The sequence below is a fragment of the Symphodus melops genome, assembly GCF_947650265.1.
Source record: "Symphodus melops genome assembly, chromosome: 8".
Taxonomy (NCBI): domain Eukaryota; kingdom Metazoa; phylum Chordata; class Actinopteri; order Labriformes; family Labridae; genus Symphodus; species Symphodus melops.
Window position 1 is genome coordinate 11,720,630 of NC_136698.1, and position 26,704 is coordinate 11,747,333.

The 26,704-nt window shown below is 40.7% G+C and overlaps 1 protein-coding gene across 3 annotated transcripts in view; it reads right to left on the reverse strand.

Moving 5' to 3' along the window:
- Window positions 1–26,704, reverse strand: part of negr1 (neuronal growth regulator 1) — a 134,708-nt gene that overhangs the window by 86,315 nt on the left and 21,689 nt on the right. For all 3 annotated transcript variants that reach the window (XM_079350976.1, XM_079350977.1, XM_079350978.1), the window contains exon 2: window positions 4,121–4,359. In XM_079350976.1, coding sequence (XP_079207102.1) covers window positions 4,121–4,359 — 239 coding nt within the window. The remainder of the gene's footprint in view (window positions 1–4,120; window positions 4,360–26,704) is intronic.

A 26,704-nucleotide genomic window follows, 5' to 3' on the forward strand; every position in this document is an offset into this window, starting at 1 on the left:
ACACGTGTTGTGCATCAGTAAAGAAATGGCGGAGGGGCGACGAGTCAAATGAAGCTCCTCTTCATCTACCTTTAGCAGCATGTCAGAGAAGACACCGTTGACATTCATCCGCTAAAGTGACTCATCGGCATTTTCGACAAACTTCCTGCCTGCAGCTCACAGCTCTCTGTATCAACGGCTGGCGACCCATTTGTCAGATGACTCAACAGAAGCAGATTCACAGAACACCACTGAGCTTACTCAAAGATGATAAAGCTGTTAACAGTTAAAAGCAACATAACACATTCTAAATCTGTGCGTTTCACTTTTCCTCCGTCTGCTATGTGTTTCAGTCCTTTCCCTCAATCAAAGAGATACCATCTAATTGACCAATGGGCTTCAAGACCCCTCGGTTTCAAATGTGTTATAAAGTTGTAGCTATACAGGTGTTACTGAGATTTAACAGTCCATGCTTGTTTCTGTGGAATAGTAAACCCTGTCTATAACCCTTAATATAAGTGACGGGCATCGTAGCTAGAACTGAAAACCGTGTTCCATATTTGAAGCAGAGAAAAACAATTTGTGTGTGTGTATCAAAACTGTTGCCAAATCTTAGCCACTAGGTCACATCCATCAGGAATTCTAGGCGTTGCTAAACATATTATAGAACTGACAGCTGGCACATTAGCTTCGCTTTGATTGTGGCCATATGGCCAGTGGTGAGAGGCTGCCATGACCTGAAACACCCCTGGTCAGATTCCTATTACAGAATGTTCTTCAAAAAAGGAAACAACTCCAAAAACACGATGTGCCCCTGTAGTGACCGGGAAGTGCCCGCTAGGCACTTACAGGCACTGTGCATTTACAGGCGTGTGACACCTCGAAATGTAGCTTGAGGAGAGGTGAAGTGGCTCGTTTAAGCCAAAGCCGCTCTGCTCGCTGCGTCATTAGGTGTAACTCGGCACAGTTCAGTCACTCAGGGATGAACGTCAAGAAAGACTTCCACAGTTGTAATGGAAGGACAATGGGGCGATTTGGACAGCTGGAGCCCAATAAGTTACAGTGAACAAACAAGTGGGCCTCGATGAGGCTTTATCATGTTGCCAATATTGTTGAATAATCCATCTAACAGGCTTCTTGGCAGAGGCCCTGGACTCAGGAGTTTAATATAATATTAAGTATATATTGCTATTTTAAAACTCACAGTTGAACAATTGGACGTCTCTTCTGGGAATACACCAACTTGAACGTTTATTTTCCTGATCCTTAAAGTCCGACGACCTGTTGTTTTGCTGTTGTTACTGTTTGTCGTTCTCCTTCCCCCGTAGTCCCTTTATTCACATTTAATCAGTATGTGGTGAATTCTAATTGAATAAAAGTTCATTTGTCTCTGTAATGTGTCAAAATAACGTCCCCACAATGACTGCAGAAAAAAAACAGTACAACTAGTATTACTTAAACACTTTTCATTTCAAAAGAAAGGTCCTACACATGCCCTAATAGAAAAGCCTTTAGTGTGATACGCACAAGCATAATGTGCTGTTTTAAAAGCAGAAACTCTTCTTTGTTGAATTTGCAAGAGTTATTTTATTTTTTGAGTATTTATTGCAGAGCTGAACCACTGAATAAGTATTGACGTCAGGACTGAGTGGAAGGATTAGTTAAGGTTGGGTGGTTGGGTTGTGAGAGACCGACTTGACCATTCACAAAGAGGAAATGAGGGCAGAAAAGACATACAGTACAAAGGGGTAGGGTTGCTTGCTGGAGGGAACTTAAACAAGACGTTAGGCTGTTGATGGACACATTGGCAGTGGCAGAGTTCCCCCCCCCCGCCCTGACCTCCCCACAAACAGACAGTCGCTTCAACTGCAAGAAACACAGAGGGTCTCTGACAAGTGCTGATAGAGAACTGCATGTACGTTAAAGGCACAAAGCTTCTGAGTATATCTATCAACAAATAAACACAAATACATGATCTTGTATGTGTTCAGCGAGGTCACCGGGGAATATATCCACCCTACAGGAGGGGTTCATTATGTGACCCCTCTGTTAATGGGTTCAGCTTTTTAACCATTTCTGAGGTAAGTGAGCTGAGTTGCACTCTTATCATGAGACAAGTGTCTGACAGTTTAATAGACAACCTCATAAACAACAACAATAATCGAAAAGGCGCTGAGGGCATGCTCGAACCAACCGCAGAACAGCCTACACCCACTCGGTTTTATAAGTTCAGCGCGAGAAGATGAATGTGTTGACGAATCGCCAGGAGCTTAGAGAATTTAGAATAACAAAATGAGCCGTGGGCAAGCTGCTTTCTGGGTTATTGCTTATGGTTAGTAATGTTTTCGCAACAGTTATGAGCACTATGACTTCTTTTTCCACCACTGTTCAGACCTTTTTCTTTTTTTTTCTGTTTTCTTTTTTTTTTATTTTAGACGTGCCTTTGTGCCAGGGCAGGCTGAATTAAGACATGAATAATTTCAATTACGGTTTAGACCAAACAAAACAAACGGCAGGTATTATAACACTACTTTAAATCACTTTCATTATGCACACTCCATATGTCATATCAGCAACACCAGCTGGAGAGCTGTTTTCCACTTACGCACTTCAGATATCACAGCTCACACTTCGACAAGAAGTGTGTCTGACCCCTAAACTCGTCTATTAATACTGAGCCGCCTGTGTGGAAGTCTGCATATTGCGGCATTATGTTGGAGTCCATCGTAAACATGGCTTGAAAAAAAAAAGAAAAAAAAAAAAGCAATGTTTTGTTTTCATTTGGGATTTTTGCTCAGGATGGAACAAAGGTGTTAACAATGTGAAAAATGCAACAGAAAAACAGATTAAAATAGGAGGTAAAGTGTGTTTGTATTACACTGGTTGTTGGGTAATATCATACCCTCATAAATACTCCATCATGAAAATATGCAGAACCTACTGGAACATGTTGTAACATTTCTCTAAAAGAAGGTTGTGGAATGTTGAAGATGGCTTTTCAGCACCAATGATTTATTTTGCTAATCCACACTCAGATGCTTTAGCATACAAACCTCAGCCTCTGCTCATTTGCCCCTCTGCCCCATGCATTAGCATGAAGCAGACAAAAATGTCTGTAGCTCGAGCTGTGATTGCCTGTGGCGTGCATGCTAATTAGCTTCTCATTGCATCAAAATGACACGAAATACACTTGTGACATTCAAATGTACTGAGTATCTTATACACAAGGGGCGGAGCCAGCCGACCCGTTCATGTAAACACAGCTCCAACAACAGCACAGCCTGTGGGACTCGTACTTCTTACTCGTTGTCGACAGTCATGACTCAGAGAGATATAAACATGTGATACAGTAAACCTGATTTCCATTTATGTGTAAAATGTCAAACATTCTTCCTGAGATGTTGAATAAAACAGAAAATCTTTAACGACGATCTATTAACAGAAGTTTCATTACATTAAAGGTTTTAAAGGTTTTTATTTAGATATTAAAAACCTGCTAACCAAAAAAAGCCAGAGACACAAAGAGCATATCAATAACTGGAGAACATTTCAGTACAAAATAAAAAAGACCTCAGATTCTCGTCTTACTCTGTTATCTGCTGAGACAAAATCCAGGGAGGCTTGATTAAAGCTCCACAGTCTGCCTGCAGCCATTCACACCAGACAAGCTTCAAACTTTGTGTTGCATAGCCTACAGGCACACGATGTACCCTACAATGTCAGTTTGCCTCCACAGAAGAAATGTCTCTAATGAAAAGACCGTGTTTTATGTTACACAGAATGACTCAAGCTCTTGTTCCTACTCTATGTAAGAGAATGACAGCCTCTTCATAAGCACAGATGGTGCCTGATACAACGGTGACCATTAGGTACATGGATACCACACAAATGCGGTCGCTATGGGAATTATGTGGGCTAAATTGTATGTGTAATAAGAAGTAACAGGCAAGATGTTAGATTTTGAAAAAGGCAGATGAGGACGTACGTCGCTAAAGAAAGAATAAAGCAAGGATCTTTCAAAGCATGTAACCCGAATCAAAGACAGCATGACACATAAAAGTGCAGACAGCTGAAATCCTTCATTAACACACAAACACAGGTTCAAGTGAGTGTACAGTACAAAAAAGAACTACATACGCACCTTTAACAATGAGGTTCAGCAGCTTTGGCCTTGGATTGCGCTCACTCTGGATGGAACATGTGTACTGGCCGTCATCAGTTACGTCCACTTTCTGTATCTGAAGGCTGTACTCGTGTTTGTCCCCAACGCTGGACACAATGGACACCCGCGGGTCCACAGACCACTTGTCGTTCCCTGCGAATATAATGCTGGAGCGGTTCAGCCAGGCTCCTTTAGAGATCCCATCCAACAGGTAGCACCTTAAGAGAGAGAGAGAGAGAACAAACACGACAGTTAAGAGCTTGATAAAAGGCCAGGGTAAAGCAGAGACGCTCAAACGAGCTTGCTAAAAAAGTAATCCTTCTTCGAATAGCACAGAGCTAAAGCGGTTGGCACAAGAATGTGTGTGTGGAAGTCTCCCAAAAAATACATTCTGCAGTTTAATGTGTGTAAATGTTCTTCCTGATATTGATTTTTTTTTTTTTTTTTTTTGCTAAATACAAGACATAAGATTAAACGGATCGAAGTAAATATCACATTTTGGCAATATGCTGAATAGATGATGTTCCAGATGGTGAGTCATGCAAAACTCTAAATAGCTAAATCCATATTACAACAGGTGTGCACAAGCACAGCCTCTGGCTTTTTGTTGGATTGTCTCTTTGACTTTTATTTTTATTGACAATTGAATGGTGAGGTTTATCAAGTACACTGTGGTTCTTATATAAAGGCAGTTGATATAAATATGCGACGGTGATTCATTTTCTTGTATAAACTTTAAGAGATATCCTTAAAAAAAAAAGGTTTATCGTACTCGGATACCATTATGTGTATCTTAACTCCTGTCAATCCAGCAGCAGAAACAAGAAGCAGCGTTTTTATATTGTCATTGTAACAGCCTACGTAAGTCAGTGAAAAGACGTAGAATATGGAGTAAGTCAGGAAGATCGATGTATGTATGTATACGTAAAGTGCAGTTTACGGAGAGAACAGAATCGGCACAGATACAGGAGGGATTGGACCCAAAGTTCAAAGAAAACAAGATCGAGAGATTATCTTCACAAAGGTTACATGTCCTTATCGATTTCAAAAATCCAACATCCAGCCACAGTGTTACACAGGATTTAAGTTCAGCTATATAATCAGACATCCCTGACTTCATCTCTACAATACTCTAACTCCTGTAACCATGACCAAGGTCATCTCAATTGACTTTTGAAAGATAATTGTAGCTAGACAATGAGTCAGTAAATTGTACAACATGATGAGACTGGGGTCATAGTTGTCATCTGGCTGTTGTTTTAGACATCATTCCAGCGCTGTTTGGGCTTAACACAATCGCATCATATTATGTGACAAACACTGTAATAATGAGCAGGAAAAAGAGGCAATCAAGTTCAGCTCTTTAGCTGTTCTCAGTATGCCATGCAGACTGCCAGCACCAGTCGGGAGAGCCACCGAGGAAATCAGTTTGGCTCTAACCTCAAAAGCTCTTTACCCTCCATGCCAACAAAGTGTCTGTCAGGAGAGCTGCTCGAGGACAATGGTCCAGTAGAGGCTGCTCTGCCCGAACACAAGCCATGGCCCTGGAGGTATTGTGACAAATAAGTGGCAAACAACGGAGGACGGAAAGTAATAACAGCAACAAAAGAGAGATGTCCAGGTCTCTTTGAGAGTCCGCGCGGACCTGTCGGTTAGTTAGCCCATTGACCACCGGAGCCGTGCACCGTTCCTCGCCCTGAGGCGAAGATTTATCCAAGAAGCCTCAAGGTGAGTTTCCTGCTCTTTTTCTTCCTTTCTGAGAAGAAAAATAGAAATGCACTCTCAAATTAATTCAAGGACAACAGATTATTTATCCATAATTATGAGATAATAAGATCTCTGTGAGTGTAAGTGCAAATTCCGCACTCATGTTTTTAAAAGATCATGGCCATGAGTAGCAAAAAAAAAAAAAAAAAACATGAACAATTTGAATTTCAAGGCAATTTCTGCAGTGAGTCTTACATCTCTGATGTGGAGTGAAGCTCACTAACTGAGTCACAAGCCTTTAGTGACTAATATTTTAACACGTAGTTGTTGGCCAGCTGAGAGTACGAGCTCGGGGCCTGAACATTAAGCACAATGCTCTTGTGTCCAGCTCCGCAATCATCGATGTGAACAACTTGTCAACAGCTTGCTGGGATTTCATCATAATATCCTTGTAAAACAGGGTAGCCATAAGAAAAAAATAATAAAAAATAAAGAAAATTCTTGACTGCAGCTTCTATTGATTTTTCTGTTTCTCACCCAAAATTGTCCTTTCAGAAGCAAATGTTCATTTGATGTAGGCGGGCGTGAAAAGCAGTAAGAAAAACAAAAAAAAACAAAAAAAGGTTGACTCTTTAAAAAGACATCAGGAAGTCGTGGTCGGGGTGGATCCATCTAGGTTGCAGTGTGCTTTATTGTTGTTGATGGGTTGTTATGGATTGAAAAGAAACCAAAGGGGGGGAGAAAAGTCTAATAGGTTTCCTGTAATATGGCCATAAAAACTGCTGACCACAGCTGCTGCTCTCCCTGAAGAAACAACAAAGCAACCTTGTATGGGTAGATTTGGGATAAAATGACACTTAACAATAGTGAAGTGCCAGCACGGCTGAAGGATACTTCACTCCACAACTCATTGACTCTCGACATTTTTCTCCATCTTGATAAAAAGAGTCCTTGATGTTCTTTTGTTTATTTAATCAGTTTGCGTATCACTCTTTAGAAGCTTTGCACTCCCTCCAGAAATGATTATTGTTATCTGACTGCTTTTGTGATCTAACACCAAGGAGCTGTGCAGATGTCTTATCTGTCTATACACCTCCTCACAAAGCAGAAGCCTTTTTACATTTACACAATGTCTCAGGATTTGTCATTTTCTGCGTCTTTTTTCTCGACTTCCCCGCTATGCTTTACAGAAACTGCGTCACAAGTCCAGCATGCGTTTAGCGAGAGTGTCCACTGAGCGCGCTTTTGGGACAAGCGAGTTTGGCAGATTGTAATATCGACTTGCTTGACTTGGGTATGAATTTGAAATAATGAAGGAAAAAAAAACAGAGAAAACATGAATATAGAAAGGGCTGTGATGAAATCGTACTGATGATCGTCAGTAAATCCTTTTGAAACGTCCAAAGGCTTTCTGAAATCTGTTGCCCTCCACTCAATACGTCTGCAATCACGAAACACCAAACATCCAACACTTTTTTACTGGGCATTATCTGCATGTTTTGTTTTTTTCCAAGAGTTAAATTCTTTCTGCATTGAAAAACACTTGTATTTGCCCTTATTGTATTACATGGAGAGCTTTATCAACACAGAGATAATTTAGCTCACTGTTTACTGCTTGTCATTTTTACAGATGAATGTAAGCCAAAACAGATCCTGCTTAATGCCAGTTCAAAGAAGGATTATGTTGAGTATAATTCTTTGTTTTTAATGATTTTCAAAGACCTCGACTTCAGCAGGGTTGCCTTGTCTTAGAAATGTTTTAAATTCTCTCTCTCAAGAAGAAACAGTGGCTTTGCTCTTTTATTTAATTCCATACTTTGACATTTTCTGTATTTAATTAATTTGGTGCATAATCTTTTTTTCTATTTTTTTTTATGTGTCCAGATATGAAAGTATTGAAGTAAGTAAATACATGTTTGGTAATTATATGAAAGGTCACATATTGTATTCTTAAACAAGTTTAAGTCTCAGACATCCCTAAAACACGTCTGTAAAGTGTCTTCATTTACATCCACTATGCTCCACCTGTATTTTAGCACGCCTTTAATAAACCCCTCTACTTCCGCTCTGGCCAGGCTGTTTTTGTGTCTGTAGCTTTAAATGCAAATTAGCTGTTTCTGACCACGCCCCCTCTCTGGAAGGGCTTGGGCCTCCATTGCTCCTCACACTCAAGAGGGCAGGAACAAACACCTAGCCGTGGGAGCGTCACCCACCTGGGGGAGGAGCTACTGGCCCTTTGTGATGTCATGAAGGGAACATCCCCAAACCCTCTTTTTTAGAACACAGGCAACTGACAGAGGATGGAGTTTTCTCATAATTGGTAGGTTTGAAGACAGACTATTATTGTTTATAAAACATGGTGACTTGAATTTGCATAATGTGCGACCTTTAAGGAATATGATGACATAAACAGTAATACATTAACATAAAATATCTATTACATTTACAATGTGTATTCTACAAAGTCTATTAAGGAGGCAGAGGAGAACATGTGAGATCTAATGCCGAGTTCACTGTTGACAGGGTGTTCAGGGCAGGGTGACCTCGTCCTCACTGACTGAAGTTTTTCTTAATAAAGAAAGGCTTTTTGGCGATAACAAAGTCAATACGTCGTCATGTGTGGGATGGATTCCTCCTGTTTTACGGTTACGTCAATAAGAGTAATCAGGTTATGAGAGGCAGGGAAAACCTAACCACTGGATAATCACTGTGAGTAGCAGAGACTGTGCTCATGGAGAAGAGTGTGAATAAGATCCACCAGTGGAAAGAAAGTCACAATGATGTGCATATTAATTGTCAGTGGCGATTCAAGAGTCTGTTGGGGCCCCAGGCAAAAAGCAATTAGAAACCCTACAACCCGTGTTTGTCACCATCACGTCTGCCAGTGTCCCGACACTTCCTCCTGTAACTTCCTGTTGCATGTATAGAGATGTATATGTATTTTCCTATAGACAAATTATTTCTCTTCATGATTTACTTTCATCAACAAACTTGACAGCAATACGCTGCAACGCTCAGCACGGCAATGAGAGTGAGTGTTGTAAGTTGTAATTTTCCCACTGGAAGAATTTGCACATTTTAGGTCACTGCTTTGCATTGTTTAATCTTTTTTTTTTTTTTCTTCCAGTTGATTATACAAGGCATATCCTCGCAAGGAAGACGGTTGTCTCATTGAAATCATTTAAGAAAAAAAACCATGGCGCTTAGGACTTTTTTTTTTTTTTTGCCTTACGTATTTCTTAATCACCCTATTCAGGCATCTGAAAAAAAAGAAGAAAAAAAAAAACCTAAGTTGCTGTACTTTAATCAAGCCCCTTCTATATAACCACCAGGAAACAGACTTCCCATGGTTTTGTACCAAATTCAGTTAATTATTCCACAGATCTCCGAGCGTTCACTTTGAAGCAGGTTTGACACATAAAACATGCACTAATTGATACTTTTATTTATCCCCGCTTCTGACAAAATGATTGCAGAGGAAGCAGGCTCTTTTTTTTTTCTTTTTTTGTTGTTGTTTTGGCTCACAAATAGAGTTCTATTGAAAACCGAGTGACGATGCAAAATGTGCAAGGAAAAAAAAAACCAACAACAACAACAACAAAGTGATAAGCTGGTGTTTGAGAAGCTCACATGAATGAAGAGCGATGACAACCATTAATTAGACTATGGCAGCTGGTAAGAGTAGACGAGTGTAATCCATTTAGCAAAACGTCTTTGAGCTCTTTGATCAGACGGCGCAATTAACACTGGGGCGTTAGTCTGACCCAGATTTCTATTTGCTTCAAATAGTTTTCTAGGTTCCTGAACTGTAAATATTCTTCCTGGCACCGACTCCACTGATCTGGTCTTGCAAACATATTTCAAATGTTTCACAGTCTAGTTGTTCACAGCAGTTTTTTTCCTCAGTATTTGGCAGGAGAAAATAAATGCTGTTCTGGATGGGTCCCTGTGTAGTGTCAGATTTGTTATGTAACAGTTATACAATAAACACACAGGATGTTTGAACTTTAGGCCACGTAAGATAACTGCAAACTATTTCTTTCTGGACTCAAATTAAAAGCACAAAATATCCTTTCCACAACCAATAAAACACTAAGTGAAATGTTCAGTGTTTGTTCATTTTTGGGTTTTCTTGAATTCCCACCTTAATTTCAATTCATTTTGCATACTAACATGAAACCAGCCATGACTTGGACGTGTGACTGACTAGCTGAAAAAGTTGTTGCAGTTCACTTGCTATAGAGCTGTTAACCATTTATACCTCAAATTTGGCATGAAGCCGCATTAGCCTTCTAAAAGCTAAGAGGCTAATAGAGCTGTAACAGTGAAAGTAAATGCAAAAGCCGCAGACCTTCAAACTAAAACAATGAGCTGAAAGGTGAGCAAATGTTGACATAGATGTATCCTAAATGTGTAATTCACACTTTGGTTTATAGAAGGTTGTACAGTATTTGAATGGTTCCTCTTTATAGTATTATGTGGTTTTATGCATATGTTATACTCTGTTCACCCCAACCAGGAGCAAAAGTTAGAAATTAGCAATACACTCTCCGTTTCATGCTTTGTATTGAAACTATGTTAAATTGCACTGTCCCAATTAAATGAATACAAATCAATTCAATGGACAATCTTCTAATTTCTTCATTTCCAATAATCACATCGACACAAACCATTTGTTCCAAAGTTGGTGTTAAAAGTATAAAAAGAGCAGCTTTAGTTTTTGCATGGAAACACTTCATGTTGATAAGAAAGGAGGCAACAAGGTGGCTTGAACAAATAGCCTGACTGTGGCCGTGCAGGATCATATCTGTGATCGTTCAAAAACATACACTTCGCTTTCCATGAGAACAATCAGCCGTGCGTCGTTTCTGCCCTGCGGCACGTTCAATGACACTTCATCACTGAGGTAAAAATTAAGATTCAGCCACCGAGCAGACCACCTGGAATATTTCACTTTGTATTAAACTAAGCCAGAGAATTGGTGCAGATCATTGTAGTGGAACATCTGCTTAAAGACAAAGCTTTTGTGTTTCTGTTAATAGTGGCACCCACTTAACAGGCCTGACTGAAATAAGTGCTTTGAAGAGTATAATGAGAGATTGTGATACGGCCATAAAAATGTATGAGGTAAAAAGGGCTGGACTGGTGAAGGCGCGGGGCAGATGTTTCATTCAATCCGAGCTGTTTTCACACATAAAGCGAGAGATGCTGGGGATCACTGTACGCTCCACAACCTCCACAACGACTCGGCGCCCTCAGCAGAGCTCAACTGTCCAATGAATCCTCAAATGAGAAAATGCATTTCACACCGACTGACTGGAGGTTGAAGCACTGGTGAAAGGAGGCTGGGTGTGATCAGAGTGTGAAAATCCCAGCTCCTTCTGTTGTCAAGTTCCTTTCGAAGAATGGCTAAGGTCTTTTCCTCTATTTGTTACAATACAGAACAGTTCGACTGATGGAAATAATTCTATTTTAATCTGTTGTTTTTTAATCTTTGTGCTGATTTTAATCACACTCACCCAGGCCTGAATCACACACGTGCACAAACACGACCTGTGGACATGCATTAATGGAGAGACGTCAGAGTGCAGTGGCAGCCCACAGGAGGCGTCCCCTGAGCTGGTATGGGGGTTCGGTGCCTTGCTTAAGGGGCAGTGTTCGTATCTTGGTTCACATCAGGACTTGAACCCTCTGGTTCCCAAACCAAGTCTCTACTTCCGCCCCAAGCTATGTGAAGCTATTTGACATGCCAAAGAAGTGACCCCAACATTCATGATGCAGCGATTCCAATTTTGAATTGGAGCTATTTGATTTCTCCCTGAGGGAAATTCAGATTTCCACTCCGTTATTTCAGAGACATGCTTCTCACACGCATGCACAGAGAGCACCTGTGGACATGTATTAGTGGAGAGATGTCAGAGTGGGGCTGCTACACACTGCTGTAAAGGGAGCGCATCTGAGCAGCTGGGGGGTTGCCTTGCTCAACGGCACTTCGGCAGTGCTCGGGAAGTGCCATAATATCGAAGTTTCGTTACTGTGGTAACCACTTGGTTAACCACTCCCAACTCTTCCTGGAATGACTGCTTCAACTCGTCAACTGGAAGAAAAATAACCAAATCAAATATATGAATGAGAGAGACCTTTTTTTTTTTTTAAAGAGCATTCCAAAAGAATCCATGAAAGAATTGTTTGTCCGTATGATGGAGGTTTGGTGTTTTAGAGGTGAGGTGTGGTTGTTGCACAGGAGGGGGGGGAGAGAATGAGGACATATTGTAGTGCTGTGCAACCAAGGTACAGAGCAGCAGGCTCTTAATCCCTAAAATAATCCTGTCGACTGTGGCCAGTGGGACACATCTGAAGCCTGCCAGTTTTAATCCACACAGACCCAACGCTGAAACCAACACCTAACATCACAGACACAGAGGACAGAAAGAAAAACGTCTCACAGCTATTACAAAAACCACAAAATATCACTTAAACTGTGATGACTTTGAAGCGAATCTACTCTACCCGACTTTAGCTAAAAGTGTCTTTTTTTGTTGTTGTCTGAAGTAACTGGAGACTTCTGCCTCCATGAAAAAGACGATACCCTGACTATACCAGCAGTTATTACAACAAACTCTGAGCTTCATGTCGTCCCCCTTCCAGTTCTGGGTCTTCTTAAGTTGCACCTGCACTCCTCTCTGTCAGCGCATACAAATGAAGTGACCCATGTTTGAATGGCTGTGGTTGAATGGTTTTGTCTTGTTTCACTATGCGTGGAAGCAGCTGAGGCAAACTTGTCCTCGACACGTAACAGTGGAAGAAGCCTTTTTTTTCTTTCACTCTTTCTTCTTCTTCTTCTTCTTCTTCTTCTTCTTCTTCTTCTTCTTCTTCTTCTTCTTTTGTGTGAACAACAGTGAAAAGGTTATGTTTGTGCTGCTCTTTCTTTTTCTCGTCTTTTCCGGCCAACACAAGGGGCAAGGTTTTTACATCTGTTCATTTTCAATTTGAGCATAAATCAACACCACTCCTTCCACTCCAACTAATTCATGTACAGAAAATCGTTCAGACCTCTACACGAGTAATCTGCGGATTAATTCACATTATCGATCTTTCTTCTTTTTTTTTCTCCCAAGAATTGACATTGACTGAATGAGTTCAAGTTTGAGTGCAAAATAGTGAATTGGGCTTACAAATGACTGGGTGAATAGAAGTTGAGAGCTGGAATTCTTGGAGGCCTTTTTTTTTTTTTTTTTGCAGAAGCATTTTTTTCCCACTCTAGACAATTCCCCCTTATAAATATGTGAACGAGTCGTGCGTAATACATTCCCATCAAAACGCAGTCCACCACACACCCCGATACTGTTAAATGTCACATTCAAAACCCAGCGAGGCAGAGCGAGATCAAACATTCAAGCAGTCCACTGCGCCATTATCTGTTAAACAAATAGTGTATTGTCTGGAAATCCATTTCCTGAGGCGAACTCTAGTAGCAGCTATCCAATATCAGTGCCAGGTAACACTTCACTGGGGTACGAAGTCAGTAGCTTTGAATCAGTAAACCACCACATGAAGACATCCACACAGCATCATTACAATACACAGATTACTCCTACATTTATTTTTCTTACATTCAGCCTTAAAAAAAAGAGAGACAAGGAGCACACAGCCTGAGCTGATTTACTGGTAAACAAGGCTCATTTCAACTTCCTGTAGCAATGACTCACAGTGATAAACACTTTGGAGATGAATGAGTCTGCATTTCTTCCATGAAACAAAAGCATGCTGCAGGCCTAAGACACATTTTAAATCACTTCGGTTATTATTTTAGTTTGCTCAGGGCCTCCTGCAGTGCAAAGAATGCATCTTTTTTTTTTCTCTCCTTTCATGCCTGCGTTAACATTTTTCAGCAAACTTTTTTTTTTTTTTTTAAGTAGTGTGAGCTACAGTGACACCACAGTGAAGTGAGAGTGAGCGAGGTAATGTGATCCACTCTGCACTCAATATAAAGCCAGGAGGGAGAATCAGCAGTGTCTGTTAAAGTCGTCCTGCCTGCAATAACTTCTGTTGAAGAGTGAATACATTATTTGTGTGTGGGAGGAAAAAAAAATATATATATTTTTCAGTCAGAATCACAATTATTCATTTCTAGATCTCTGATTCATTCAAAAAGTCCAAAAACATACATTCTTTTGCACCAGGTCAATTTTTACCAGCAGCCAGTTTGAGCACAAAAAAAACCCTGCACTGCTAAAACTCGAAAAACTACAAAAAAAAAAGTGCTCAAGGGACACTGATTGGGGTCGATCAGAGTTTGAACTAGACTTCTTTATTTGGCTGCTAACATGCAAAAACTCTCACCATATCAAGACTTGTATTTAGAATAAAAGGGTTTATTTTCATTAATAATGTATTTACTTTTTCAAACATACTTTAATCTGCTCATCGACACAAACACCAGGAGTACGCCTCCTGTTTTAAAAAGTTCCACTTAGATATTCTTTCATTTATGAGCAGCGAGCAGCTGTCTTTTAACATCATTAAATCAAAGTCAGGAGAAGCTTCCGTTCTGAGTCATTGGAGTCGGTGCTTTTACAAGAGGGATGTATGGACAGTGAAGCCTCTCTCTCTCTCTCTCTCTCTCTCTCTCTCTCTCTCTCTCTCTCTCTCTATCTCTCACTCTCTCTCTCTCTCTGTGAAGCTGATGTGATTCTGCTCTCTTGGTTGTGCTGCATTTTGTCTCTCCCCAGGAGTCCAGGGGGATTTTTTTTTTTTTAAAGAAATGGGAGTTTTGTTATGTTGCACGGAGCCGAGGGCTCAGGCAGATTAAAATTGAGTGCGCTCAGTGAGGTCTGTGCACGCTCTCACGTCTGCACTATTAAGCACACTCTCTCTCACCAGCTCTCTCGCGCGCAATTTTATGAATTAAAAAAAAAAAAAGTCGGAAACATTCTTTCTTGGGCGACCCGAGTAGGTATCTTCTATGTTTGGCAAACACTGCCAGACACACGCTTTGAAGAGCCTCATTTTTTTTCATCAATAGCCAGCTCTCAGTGTTGGTAATCTATGGCCGTGTCCGACACACTTATCTACTGCCTGTGCGGTTTAAGGAGCAGTAAGACATTCAGCCCTTCTTTACTGAAGGCAAACGCTGCGGCTCACTTCGGATTCTACAATCCCCCGGGTAAGAACAAGCTTGGCCTGGTGTAGTGTGGCAACGCGAGCTCTGCAAAGTGAAAGTGAAGTCCGTCTGGAACAAATCAAACGCACACTCACATCATATGCCACAACCACGAGCGGAAACAAGTGGAACAACAGCCAGCATCACCTTGAAGACCTAAACACACACTGCAGCGCTTTACCAACCTGCCAGCTAATTCTTCATGGACACTAAAAGGAACCGAGATCCATCGTGAGGTGTCTTCATGAAGATGTCAGATCCAATCTTAAGCCCACACATTTTATTCAATGTATTTTTCTAACATAACTTAATTTGCCCTACGGTTGCCTCTGTGTGTTAACTTTATTGTATTTAGCCAATTAAAAAATTTCAAATATCCATCACTATCTTGAACACATTTATTTATGCTCTTAATGTAAAACAAATGACTCGCAGCGTCATAAAGCAAAGGATGCTGGGAGAAATCCTTCAATAATAAACAGGTTATGTCTTTGAAGTCAGATTGAGTCCTAAATGAAATCATAATCTAATTATAACCTGAAGAATCCAAATTGAATCAAATGATAAGTTGTTGAAATATTTCCACCCCTAGAGTCGACCTCAAGGTGGGAAATGCATGGAGAGCTGAAAACAGAGGAACAGGCCTTTAGGCCTGCATTTAAAAGCACCTTAATTGTATGTTACCACAGCCTTAAAGAGTCCTACTGTAGGGCTCTGTGCTTATAGCTCCCTAATGTATCATCCATATAAGAGAGGGCTTTAAAATGAAGAACTAAAAGCATGTTACTCAGTCTCTTTAGGTGCCTGTCAAATGTCTAAACTCAGAGTGAATGAAGAGCTTGTCTCGTGGTTCCACGCTGCACTGTGCCGCCCCCATGTACTTTGAGCATGAAGAGGGACTGACAATTTAGTAAAGAAAATTCTAAGGAAGTTGAAAAAAAAAAAAAAAATCTAACAAAGAGTGGCGGTATATCTGGGTCATCTTTGAAACATAACTAACCCCCAAAAACAAAGACGCATTCACAGCTGAAAGATTTCGCAATTTCATTCTCATGCACCAATTGTGAGAGTTTAATGACATACTGGCATTTGACATTCAAGCATGAATATATGTCTGTGTGGTTCCACCACTATAGAAAGAAAGGAAGAGGGGATTATATACAATATAGCCGGGGAGGACAGTCGAATATAAATAAGGCAGATAAAGGCATTTCTGCGGTGTATTAAAGCTCCAGGAATCAGAGGGAGCCAAGCAGTGGGCGGCTGACAAAACTCGCATGAGCACACACAGAGTTCAGGGTGCTATAAAATTGCCTGGGCCCTGTGAGCCTTTCAATTATCCTTCATTTAATTTCAAATATGGTATAATAAGTAGGGAGAAACCAGTACACGAAATGACTTATAATGGGTTTTTTGACTGGGGCCATAGACTCCAGTTTACGGCTTATTTTTACTAACTAATCATTTGTTTGTTTGTTGTTATGAAATGTGAAGTTAAGCGTTTAGCTCAACCAACCACTGCCGGGTGATGGATGATTCGAGGCCATGTCAGCACTGACACTTAGCTGGACGTACTGTGTCTTGTTTGTCAAGCTGAAATTACAATTGGGGAAAAATGCTGTCTGACAATTTGTGGAGAAAAAAAAATCAAAATTGTTTCAACAAAACCAATTTGATTCCACTTTCAGGAGACAACAAGTGATCTACTTAAAATCTAGTTTTTTTTACCCTGTCAAAGGCAGTTCCATTCAGAACAAAAGCAAGAAGACAGCACGAGGCAAGAGAGGCCGGAGAAGCTTTCACCAAGTAAAAACTAAATCATGTAAAAAGGAAACAAAAGTTCATCCTAACTACCAGTAATGTACCAAAATGAGTGCATGTGACCAAAAAGAGTAGCTTTACTGTCATGAGTGAGATGAAAACTCAGACACCGCCTGGTTGTGTTGATGAGACGTGACCGATGAGGATTATCAAAGAGAGCCAATAAAAAAAAAAACAGCTGGTCTTCTGTACTTTTCCTCAGGTGGACTGAGAAAAAAAACAAACATGACTGCATTTATTAAAGTTCCATGAACAGCCTAGAAGTTGCTGAGGATATCGTTCTGACTGACCTGCTCACATTTAAAGGACCCACAGAAACATATCGGCCCCCGATATGAATCCATCAAAACGTGTTTTATGGAGGATTTACAACTTTCCCCTTTCCCTGCGTTATACTTGTTCGAGTGACATTTTTCGAGCACAAAGCGCATTTTTTAGCATCTGCTTTCCAAAATCTAGCCACCCGTTCAGAGGTAGCCTATCTGCTCTGCGTACTTCTGTTAGCGTTTGTGAGCTGGCAGGGACTACCCTGAACAGCTCAGCAGGGACATCTGCCTTCCACAGCCATCTGTGCCCAGGTCCTCCTAATCCCCCCCTCTCCCTGTCACACTCTCTCTCTCTCTCTCTGTCTCTCCTTCCTCGTTTCCGTCTTTCTGCAGCTTGTACTTTGACTGCTTCAAACACAAACATACTAAGCACACGTGTAGTACAGTGCATCCACACGCCACAGGCACAGTGGAAAAGGACTTGCTATAGTCCTTAATCTGCAACGACAAGTTGAAGCGTTTCACATTAGTTAGAAATGACGGCGGTACTAGCACAAAATGTGGGTCAACACGCTGTGCCTTTTTGAGAGGGTGAAATTATGTGGAGGTGACAGTAAAATGTGGTTGAGGTCAACTTTGAGAAAATTAACCTTGCGAGTGACAAAGAGAGTGAGAATGATTCTTTTTTTTTTCTTTTTTTTTAAAGGGAAATGTTTTTGATTAGCTTCACACTTTGAAATGCTTTTTTTTTTATTATTATTATTTAAATGGGCTGATATAACTTATTCAGGTCCTCTCCTCTACCTTGTTTGTTGTGCTTTGAAGTGAGTGTGCGAGGTGATTCCTTTCATCAGCATGTACCGGGTATAGGTTATTCAGCTGCCAAACAGTTTACCCACACAACTCACCGCCCGAGCGACAGGTCCGGCTTGGCAGTGTGCCGGGGGCGGGGGGAGAGAGAGCGCAGGAAGTGGAGTCGGAGGAGGGCGAGGTCAGGGCTGGATGTGGGGTAGAGTCAGTGAGCTCCTGTTTGCCTGAGACTGCTGGGGTTTACAGATGAGTTTACAGTGCTCAATAACAAGAGCTTAAACCAGAAGCCCAAGCAGACAAACCCCAAACAAGTCTGTTTATGTAACGTCTAGACTGTGAGAGAACTTGTAAGATGATGAGGAACCCTGTATGCGCTGTGTGTGTTCTGATATATACAAGGCATGCTAAGTCTTGTAAAACTTTCCCTCAAAACTTTAAGGAAACCATTGAATTAATTTGCAACTTTACTGCAGTTTTAAAAAGTTAGTATTCAGATTATTTTTTCGCATAGCTTTCTTTCTATGAAAACTGGCTGCAGCAAAACTGAGAGCGGAAGTTTTTTCTCAAAATCTATTTTTGAATTCATCAACAACAACAAAAAAGTCTTTCAAAACAAGAGCATCCAACCTTTTGATGTATTGTCTTCAAAAAAAAAAAAAAAGAAAGAAAGATAAGGCAAATTTGGGGTGTATTTAGTACATGTAGTAGTGCTGTGGCTGCTGTGATCATGTTTCTGTTTCAACAGAAAGCACACAGTAATAGGCAAGGCTTTCATTGGTCCTTCACCTACTCCTGACCACAATGGATGAAATTCAAATATGAGGTTGGAAAGTTGGAACTGAAACAGAAATTAGGTTTTTTTTAGTGGCCAGTACAGATGTCATTTGAATCATCTCTGCATCCTTCCATCTTTATTCAACAATTTTGATTGAACCACTCGAACACAAAACATCAACTGATCAGACCTGCGTCTAATACTCCACTACATCCTGCATCACTGCTGATTCCTTTTCCCAACAACTACTCTCGTTCTCCTCCGAGGACATTTGTTCCCGTCTAACTTTTTCTTCTCCTCTTAAGGTACCTTTTAATGATAGGGAGGACGTCTTGCTCCTTCTCTCTCCATGCACAGGTGTGTCGGCATGCAAATCTCTTGATTTACTACTAACGCAGTCCCTATGTCCTTGACTTTGATCAGAACAGCACAAATCCATTCACTTAGAGGTGGATTATAATATATTAAAGCCCCCGCTCCCGCTGGCCACACAGCCCCGCCATTAGATCGCCATGGAGAGGATTTTTGTGTGGAAGTTGTAAAACAACATGAAAATACATTATTCAGTCATTGTTAAATTGTGCCAGAAGTCTGCAGGACTTGCATCAAACAAACAGCATCAATGTGATATCCTGCGATATGAATTCTAATTCTGTAGAGTACATTAAGTTACACTTATGTAAAACATGAGTATCCTGGTCTGGTCCAACAATAGCTTCCTTAATGGTGAGCAGTAAATTGAAATTTCAACGATAGTCGTACATCCATAATTTCCCCTTCAATGGAATGCAAACCAATGCAACACACCCATCTCTCACTATTCGGATGCATAGATAAAGAGACAGAGGGTAAACACGGTGCAATACATAGTAAATAAGGAGTGATTACGGTCACAGCCTCGTCACAGTAAAGCTAATATGAATACTGATGCATCCATTCTGCACAATCTGAATCACAGTGATCTAAAGTGATTGTGCTGTTTTCTGGAAACAAAGGCTCATCATAACAGACGCTTAGTGTAGTCACAGAGCCAGCACTGGCATCTTTACAGGCAATAACATCTGAGGTGAAACAGTGGCTAAGCCTTTTTAACACACGGGCAGACTTTTTGCCATCGTTTGAACGGTGAACAGGCTGCCATAGCAAAAAGGCACAAATAGCACAAAAGAATGAAAAATGCAATTATCTGCAAGACAGAGGGACGTGCCTTTGTTTGCAGTCATGCAAATGAAATGTTGGCGATTTTATACTCTTCACATCTTGAGCATATTTTAAGTTTATGAAGTTATGATGATGGAAGTATAATGTATAGATAGGTGCCATTTCGTCCTCTTGGATATACAGGAAACCTTGAAAGCTTCCAGAAAACAACATGTTGGCGATCATTTTCATATACAATTTATAACTCAATACTGCATTTTGTATCTGAAAACTCATTATCAATCTCATTATACAACAGTGTCAGCCTTCGACTAAATAGATGCGTTTGTATTAACATCAGTTGCTTGCTACATCCCTCGTGAATAAAGCCTCTTCCACCTGCAGATTGAGAAAAAGGCCGATCTGTGAGCCTATCAGGGCCACATGTCACATGCTCCTTTTATGAATGCACACATGAAGTGGAAAATGCTACGCTTTAAAAAATTCCTCAGTCATAAACAATGAAAATAACAAGGGGGTGTTTTGTTATTGCGTTCCCTGCAGGGCTTTATCCACCCTTTTTGATGTGCTCTGTCCATAGCACAAATGGACAATCCTTCATTGTCAGACGTCGTTGGAAACCCTGCACAGTCCGATAGGTGCGACCACATTCATCATCCTGACAAAGGGAAATAAGCAATTGCCACAGCACTTAACTGCTTTCACTCATCTGCAAATATTGGAATAAATACATGGAGCAGAGGAGAGGTCCCTCCGGGCGTAGTCATACTTTACATGCCCTATTTGTGCTTTTAAACGTGCCTGCTTCAGGCCCGGTCCTTCTTGGAATGCGTCCTCTGGTGTAACATGCAAACATACAGTACAAGTGCAGTTCCCTTTCCTTGTTTTAGAGTATGGATGAGAGAACTGGGTTGTTGAGCATGAACCGTTTCGACATCCCGCTTCCTCGACGAAGCAGCAGAAAAAGAGTTCATGCAAAAGCCCCAGTTATGGAGCATAGAGGTTATGTGTTCAGGGAATGCCTGAAGCCTCCAGTGTACGTTTGTTCTTTTTTATTCATTCAAGGAAGAAAAAAAAACTCGGCAGGTTTCGAGTGTTTCACTTTCTGTTTTTTTTTCTTACTCAACCGCATTGTTAAATGTTTGGAAATGTTCCGCTTTCATATTTTTCTTTGTGTGTATATACAAGCATGTTACTCTGTTTGAATAGAAGGGAGGCAGCAGCAGGGTTGGTGAATAAAGAAATTTAATGAATGCTGCTCTGCTTAAAATGCAGAGCCTGTTTGTTGGCAGGGACCAAAAAGTCCTTGGTTAAGCTAATCGCCGGTCCATTTGGCAAGGATTATGCTCAGCTTAGGGTTCGTCCCAGGAACAGGGTCTCTGATTCATAACAGTGATTTGAGGAAGTGATCTTATTGATAGAGCAAATACTCCTTTTTGAGATCGCCTTAATCACTGTAAGGTCTCCACAGGAGTGCATCAGCAAGAGTAAAATACTATGACAGTATTTAAGTACGTCAATAGAGTGTGTGTGAGTGTGTGTGTGTGTGTGTGTGCGTGCGTGCGTGTGTGTGTTTATTAGCTGGGTTTATGTGAGGACACAGTAAGAACAGAGGAAGTCAACAAACCGAGAGTCTTAACATTTCATCCTGATGACAACCAACAGGGGGCACAACATAGGTTGCAGAGGCACTTGTTTACCTCGCTCCCATAGAGGCCTAGAGGCGGTCGCCCTTAACTCATTGAAGTGGTGGTCAGCAGGGTGAAAAACAATCCAATTCCTTCCGGAGTGTCAACACAGGTATACAGTTTAAAAGAGGCGGTCAAACAATCCAAAGCTGCAGTCAGTGCGTGCGAGGTAAGCCGAAGCAAACAATTTAAGGGAAATGACAAACTGAGAACAGTTTTAAAGTTACCTGCTTCCTTGTAGAGTTTTTCCCCTTTTTCATTTTCCGTCTCAATTAATTTCAAAGAGAAGTGGAGTGAAAACCAGACAGACACTGAATAGGCGTTTTATTTTTTTGTGCGTGTGAGAACGAGGCATTTGCTGTGTTTGTTTCCTCTGTATGTTCATCGTAGAGTTCAACAATGAGGCTCAGATGGTAACCAAGGTGGTTGACAGGTGGTCTTCAAAAAACATTGATGTTGTGACATCGTGCGCCGTGTGTTTGCATTTTGGAGTTATATCTCCATCGAGCAGGAGATAGAGAACCCTGACCTGGGAGAGGGGCCCGCTTTGAAACGAAAAGTGTCCCCTGAAGCCCGAAGCGAGTTTCAACGCTGACTGGCCCCTTCTTTGCGGCTTGTTTTCTACCTGTGTTATGTGTTTCTACTGACATGTTTTCTTCATGTGTATCTACCAACCATGCAAGGCTGTAAGAAGACATTTCCCCCTGAGGGACAATAAAGTACCGTAAATTCCGTACTATTGAGCGCACCTGGATATAAGCCGCACCGGCTAAAAATAAGTAAATAAATGTATTTGTACATATATAAGCCGCACTTGATTATAAGCCGCAGGTGTCCACGCTATAACAAGAGCTATTTACACAGACGTAGGCTACCGGTAACATCCGCAAATACTGTAGCGTTCGTACGGACGTTAAAGGACGACGAGAGCGTTCAAATAGTAACTTTTAGAGCAACACATAACTTTCCGTAACAATCCAACTCTCTCACCCAGCGTTCTCTCATACAGCCACTCAACACGTTCTCGCTGGTGCATTCACTGACTCTCCACATAATCGGAATTATGAACACATTATCAACTACTGACTTTACAACATGAACCGTTACAATACGAAGCCTAGCCGACGGTGTCTGTAACACGGCTGATGAAAAAGATGACCGTAATATATTTCACAAGAAAAAGTCCATCCATTCACTGCCTCAGAATGACTTCATTACTCACTTCCTCAGTCTCTGTTGTCGCTGTCAGTGTCATCTTAACGTGCAGCAGCTCTGTTAGCTTCTTTGACAGCCAGGTCGATCGCCTTTAACTTGAAAGCTGCATCATATGTATTTCTCCGTGTGTTTTCCATGATGAGGGTGTGTGCATGAAGCGCAAAATGACTGATATTAAGATCCGACGTGACGAAGTCAAATGTTTTTGCGGCAGAAGCTCATTGTCCCCCATAAAAAATCCATGCATTAGCCGCACCGGAGTAGAAGCCGCAGTGCTCGAAGTGTGAGAAAAAAGTAGCGGCTTATAGTCCGGAATTTACGGTAATGTATTTGATAATACTTAACATGACAAATAAAACACATTGAATTCTTTGCAAGTGGATTTCAAAAGAAACTTCTCCTGCAATAGAATCGACCAGACAAAATTACCAACTTCTTAACCATAATCCAATCTGCCTTAAAAGCATGCTAATCTCTGGGTCATAAAACACTAAAATGTACAGACTATGCTGGTGAGCTTTTTTTGTACTGGTGTTCTGTCCTTTGGTGTCACTGGCACTTTTTTTTTTTTTTTTTGTCAGGACTCATTTGTAAACTCTTTGGCTGCCCTGACACTGCACTTTCTGTCAACAAAGCAGCACAGTCTGATATGACTCTAATAGAATAAATTATATGGTAAAGTTAAGAAATGAATTATGTGGTAATAGCTAGGAGCCTTGGATCCATTGTTTTGTCGATGGAGGAAATAACTGGCGTGAGCCTGCAATTAAAATGTCTTGGGACGCGTTGCTCATGTTAACATTGATTGGCAACCATTACAAAAAAAAAATCTCTTAAGAAAAGCAAAGTTATACAATTTCAGTCAAAATGAAATAATTGCATTTGGAATGAGATCATGGGCTTTCAGCAATTGTCATTTTTGTGAAAGTTGCCTGTTACCAAGTGACCTTGTTAACCATAATTGGCTGGAGCTAAAATATAATAGTATTGTGTTGAACAAGAAAAGACTCTTATTGTCCAGACAAGCTGCAGTGTCTGGATATAGAAATAAAGTGTTGTCTTCCAATCAGTAAAAATCTAAATACATTGAGTTTTGCATAATCTAGTATAATCAAGTAATAAAAAAATGCAGCACAACATCATTTGGTTTAACTTAATTAATCAGCAGAGTCCTTATCAATTATAAGTCTTTTCTCTAATCTCCTTAGAGGCGTACATTATCAAAACTCATGTAAGAACTGTTCTTTAAATAAGTGGTCCAATCCATTAAAACATGTCTAATGCATAGCACCAAAAGAAGAACCATTCTGGCTTCAAAGCATTTTAACAGACATGATGTTTTATTCTAAACCCTATTATTAGTCTTCTTCTTCTTCTTTTCCCATGTGCATGTTGTAAAGGGGAGGGAGCAGGGAAATTCAAGTCCAAGTGTACAGGTTCATTAAGCCCATGTAAATTGATGCAGCATCCAGGACTTAAGCATCTTGGTAACCAGGATAATAATGGTTAAAAAAAAAAAAGAGAAACACCCAGCAGAGAATCCATCTCATCCCTTCCCTGGGCATTATTCTGCTTCAGCAGCTCTGGCTGCTCATTACCAACATTGCACACATTCAAATGAGCCAATGGCAAATGAGCATCTACACACACACACACACACACACACACACACACACACACACAAACATACGCACGCACGCACACACGCACACACACACACACACAATGCTCTACTCTGCAGGGTTTGAGGGGATGGGCTGATGATTCTGCAGAAGATACAACACGCTCATCTCATCAAACACTGACTCTGAATGCAGCATTAAACTGATTCTGTGATTCCGACTTGTTCCTTTTCATCATGCATATGACTGGGATCACAGCACTGGAGTGCCTCCACAAAATGTGGCTCTCTGAGACCAAGTTTCATTTCAGCTCGGAGTAAAATAGCTGATAAGCTCCTAAATTGGATGGCTAAAGAAGTGCAGGAATGTAAATATTATGTACGCTAGAGCCAGTAACCTGTGTGATTTTTCATTATCAGTTTATAAAGCATGTAATTAGTTGAAGATAGCCGCAAGCTTTACTGAGTAACCCCATTAAAGAAAACAGTGTTAAATAGGAAAGTGCCTAAGGGCAATTGTAATGGGTTTTTTGCATTGACATGCTTTTCTATTTGATGGGACAAAATGCTTTCTGTGCTCCCAATTCCAGCCCAGACACCTGGAGATGGATGGAAGGTATTTATCCAACATTTTATTTAAATGATACACGTAGCCTAAATGTGAAGAATACAAATCTAACTTTTGTGCAATGTGTATGTAATCATAAACATCTCACAGCAAGAGTGTCACGAGAGCCTGGGGGCCAGTCTTGCTTAGTCTCCTTTTTGAGGGTACAAACGGGAGAAAATATTTATCAAGCACTCACCCTATACATTTGGCAGCAACAATATTAACACAGTGTGAAATCAAGACTTAATGGAATCTATTTTTACCCACAGCTTAACATAGCATGGATGAACAGAGCTCGTGCTGTTTTTTCTTGCCTCCATCGTCCAGAGCTTTGGTTAATTTGTGGATGAGCCAAGTCCTTCACAGCACAGATGTCTTTCTGGTGACTGTTTGTGGAGGTGCGCGGACAGTTGACGTGGTTGCAGAAATGTATATGATAACAGTTGTGTGTGGTGAATAGCTTCTTAAAGGCAGTGCATGCCGTCCTCCTACTGTACATTGCATAAGAGCTCTGAAGGAACCCTTCATTTCTAACAATGACGCATGACGGTTTAAGAGGTTTGCAGTACCAAAGAGCATGAAACACACTCACTGTGCTGTTGAGCTTAGAACCACTTTTACCGATCTCGAGCAAGTGCCTAAAGCTTCTAGAACAATGAAGCAACAATAGCCGACATCTTCTTCTCCGTTTGAAGTTAGAGTAAGATGTTGTGAAAAACAAAAAACTTTGTGCTACAAAGTCATCTTTGTGTGTACAACTACAGCGCCACTCTTTTATTAAGGAGACAGAAAAAAAACACTTGGATGCTATCAGAGACATGTTAAAAAAATAAATAAATAAATAAATAAAAAAGCTAGATAATGTGCACTAAGTGGCCGATCGCGATACTGCATCCAAAAACGCTCCTCTTCCCCTCTGTGGCTCAGTTTAAATAAAGTCAAGTGCGAGACCAAACTGTTTCATTTGTGACACAACTGCTTGGAAGGTCAATTAAGTATTGCTGTTTCTATTTCCTGTATCTGATTTGAGCTTTGAAAAAGCACTTCTCTGACGTGAGTATGAGTCACCCTCAGATGTGTTAAGAGGTGAGCATTTGCAAACAACAAGATCATGATGAAGTGCATTGGGTTTATCCACTTTACTGGCTTATGTTAGAGGGTCATTTTCAATCTGTTCACTTTGCTGAGTGAGAATATTCGCCGGCAAAAACAATCTAATCTGGCATGATCTTTTGTTGTGTGTTGCATCACTTAGATATAAATATGTTTGTTTTTTTTCATTTTGTTCCAACATTATATCAGTTATGATTATTGTATTTATTTATAGCTTACTGCTGATCTCTATGCGCGTGCCTCTTAGAATCATTCAAAATGGCTTGGCTGTGTTTACATTTATGTGGACGGACGTCGGTACTCTTGGTGCTATTACTCCTGATTCAAAAGGTTTTACTGCTTCCTGTTGTTCTGCGTGGCCTCTGCACTGAGTCCAGAAAGCTTATTTTGTTGCTCTTCAGATCTTTACGTCTCTTCATCTCTCTGTTGCACAGCCGCTCCTCCTGCAGCACACTCACCCATCTCTCCTTTCCCGTATATTTTGAGGGAGCGTGACGCACAGCAGGAAACGTATCATGAATGTCGTATGTCTGACTGAACCCTGCGGATGTTTTAATCCAGTCTCTGTGTCGCCAAAGTTTTTTTATGATCAAAAATCTATTTTTAGCTCTCC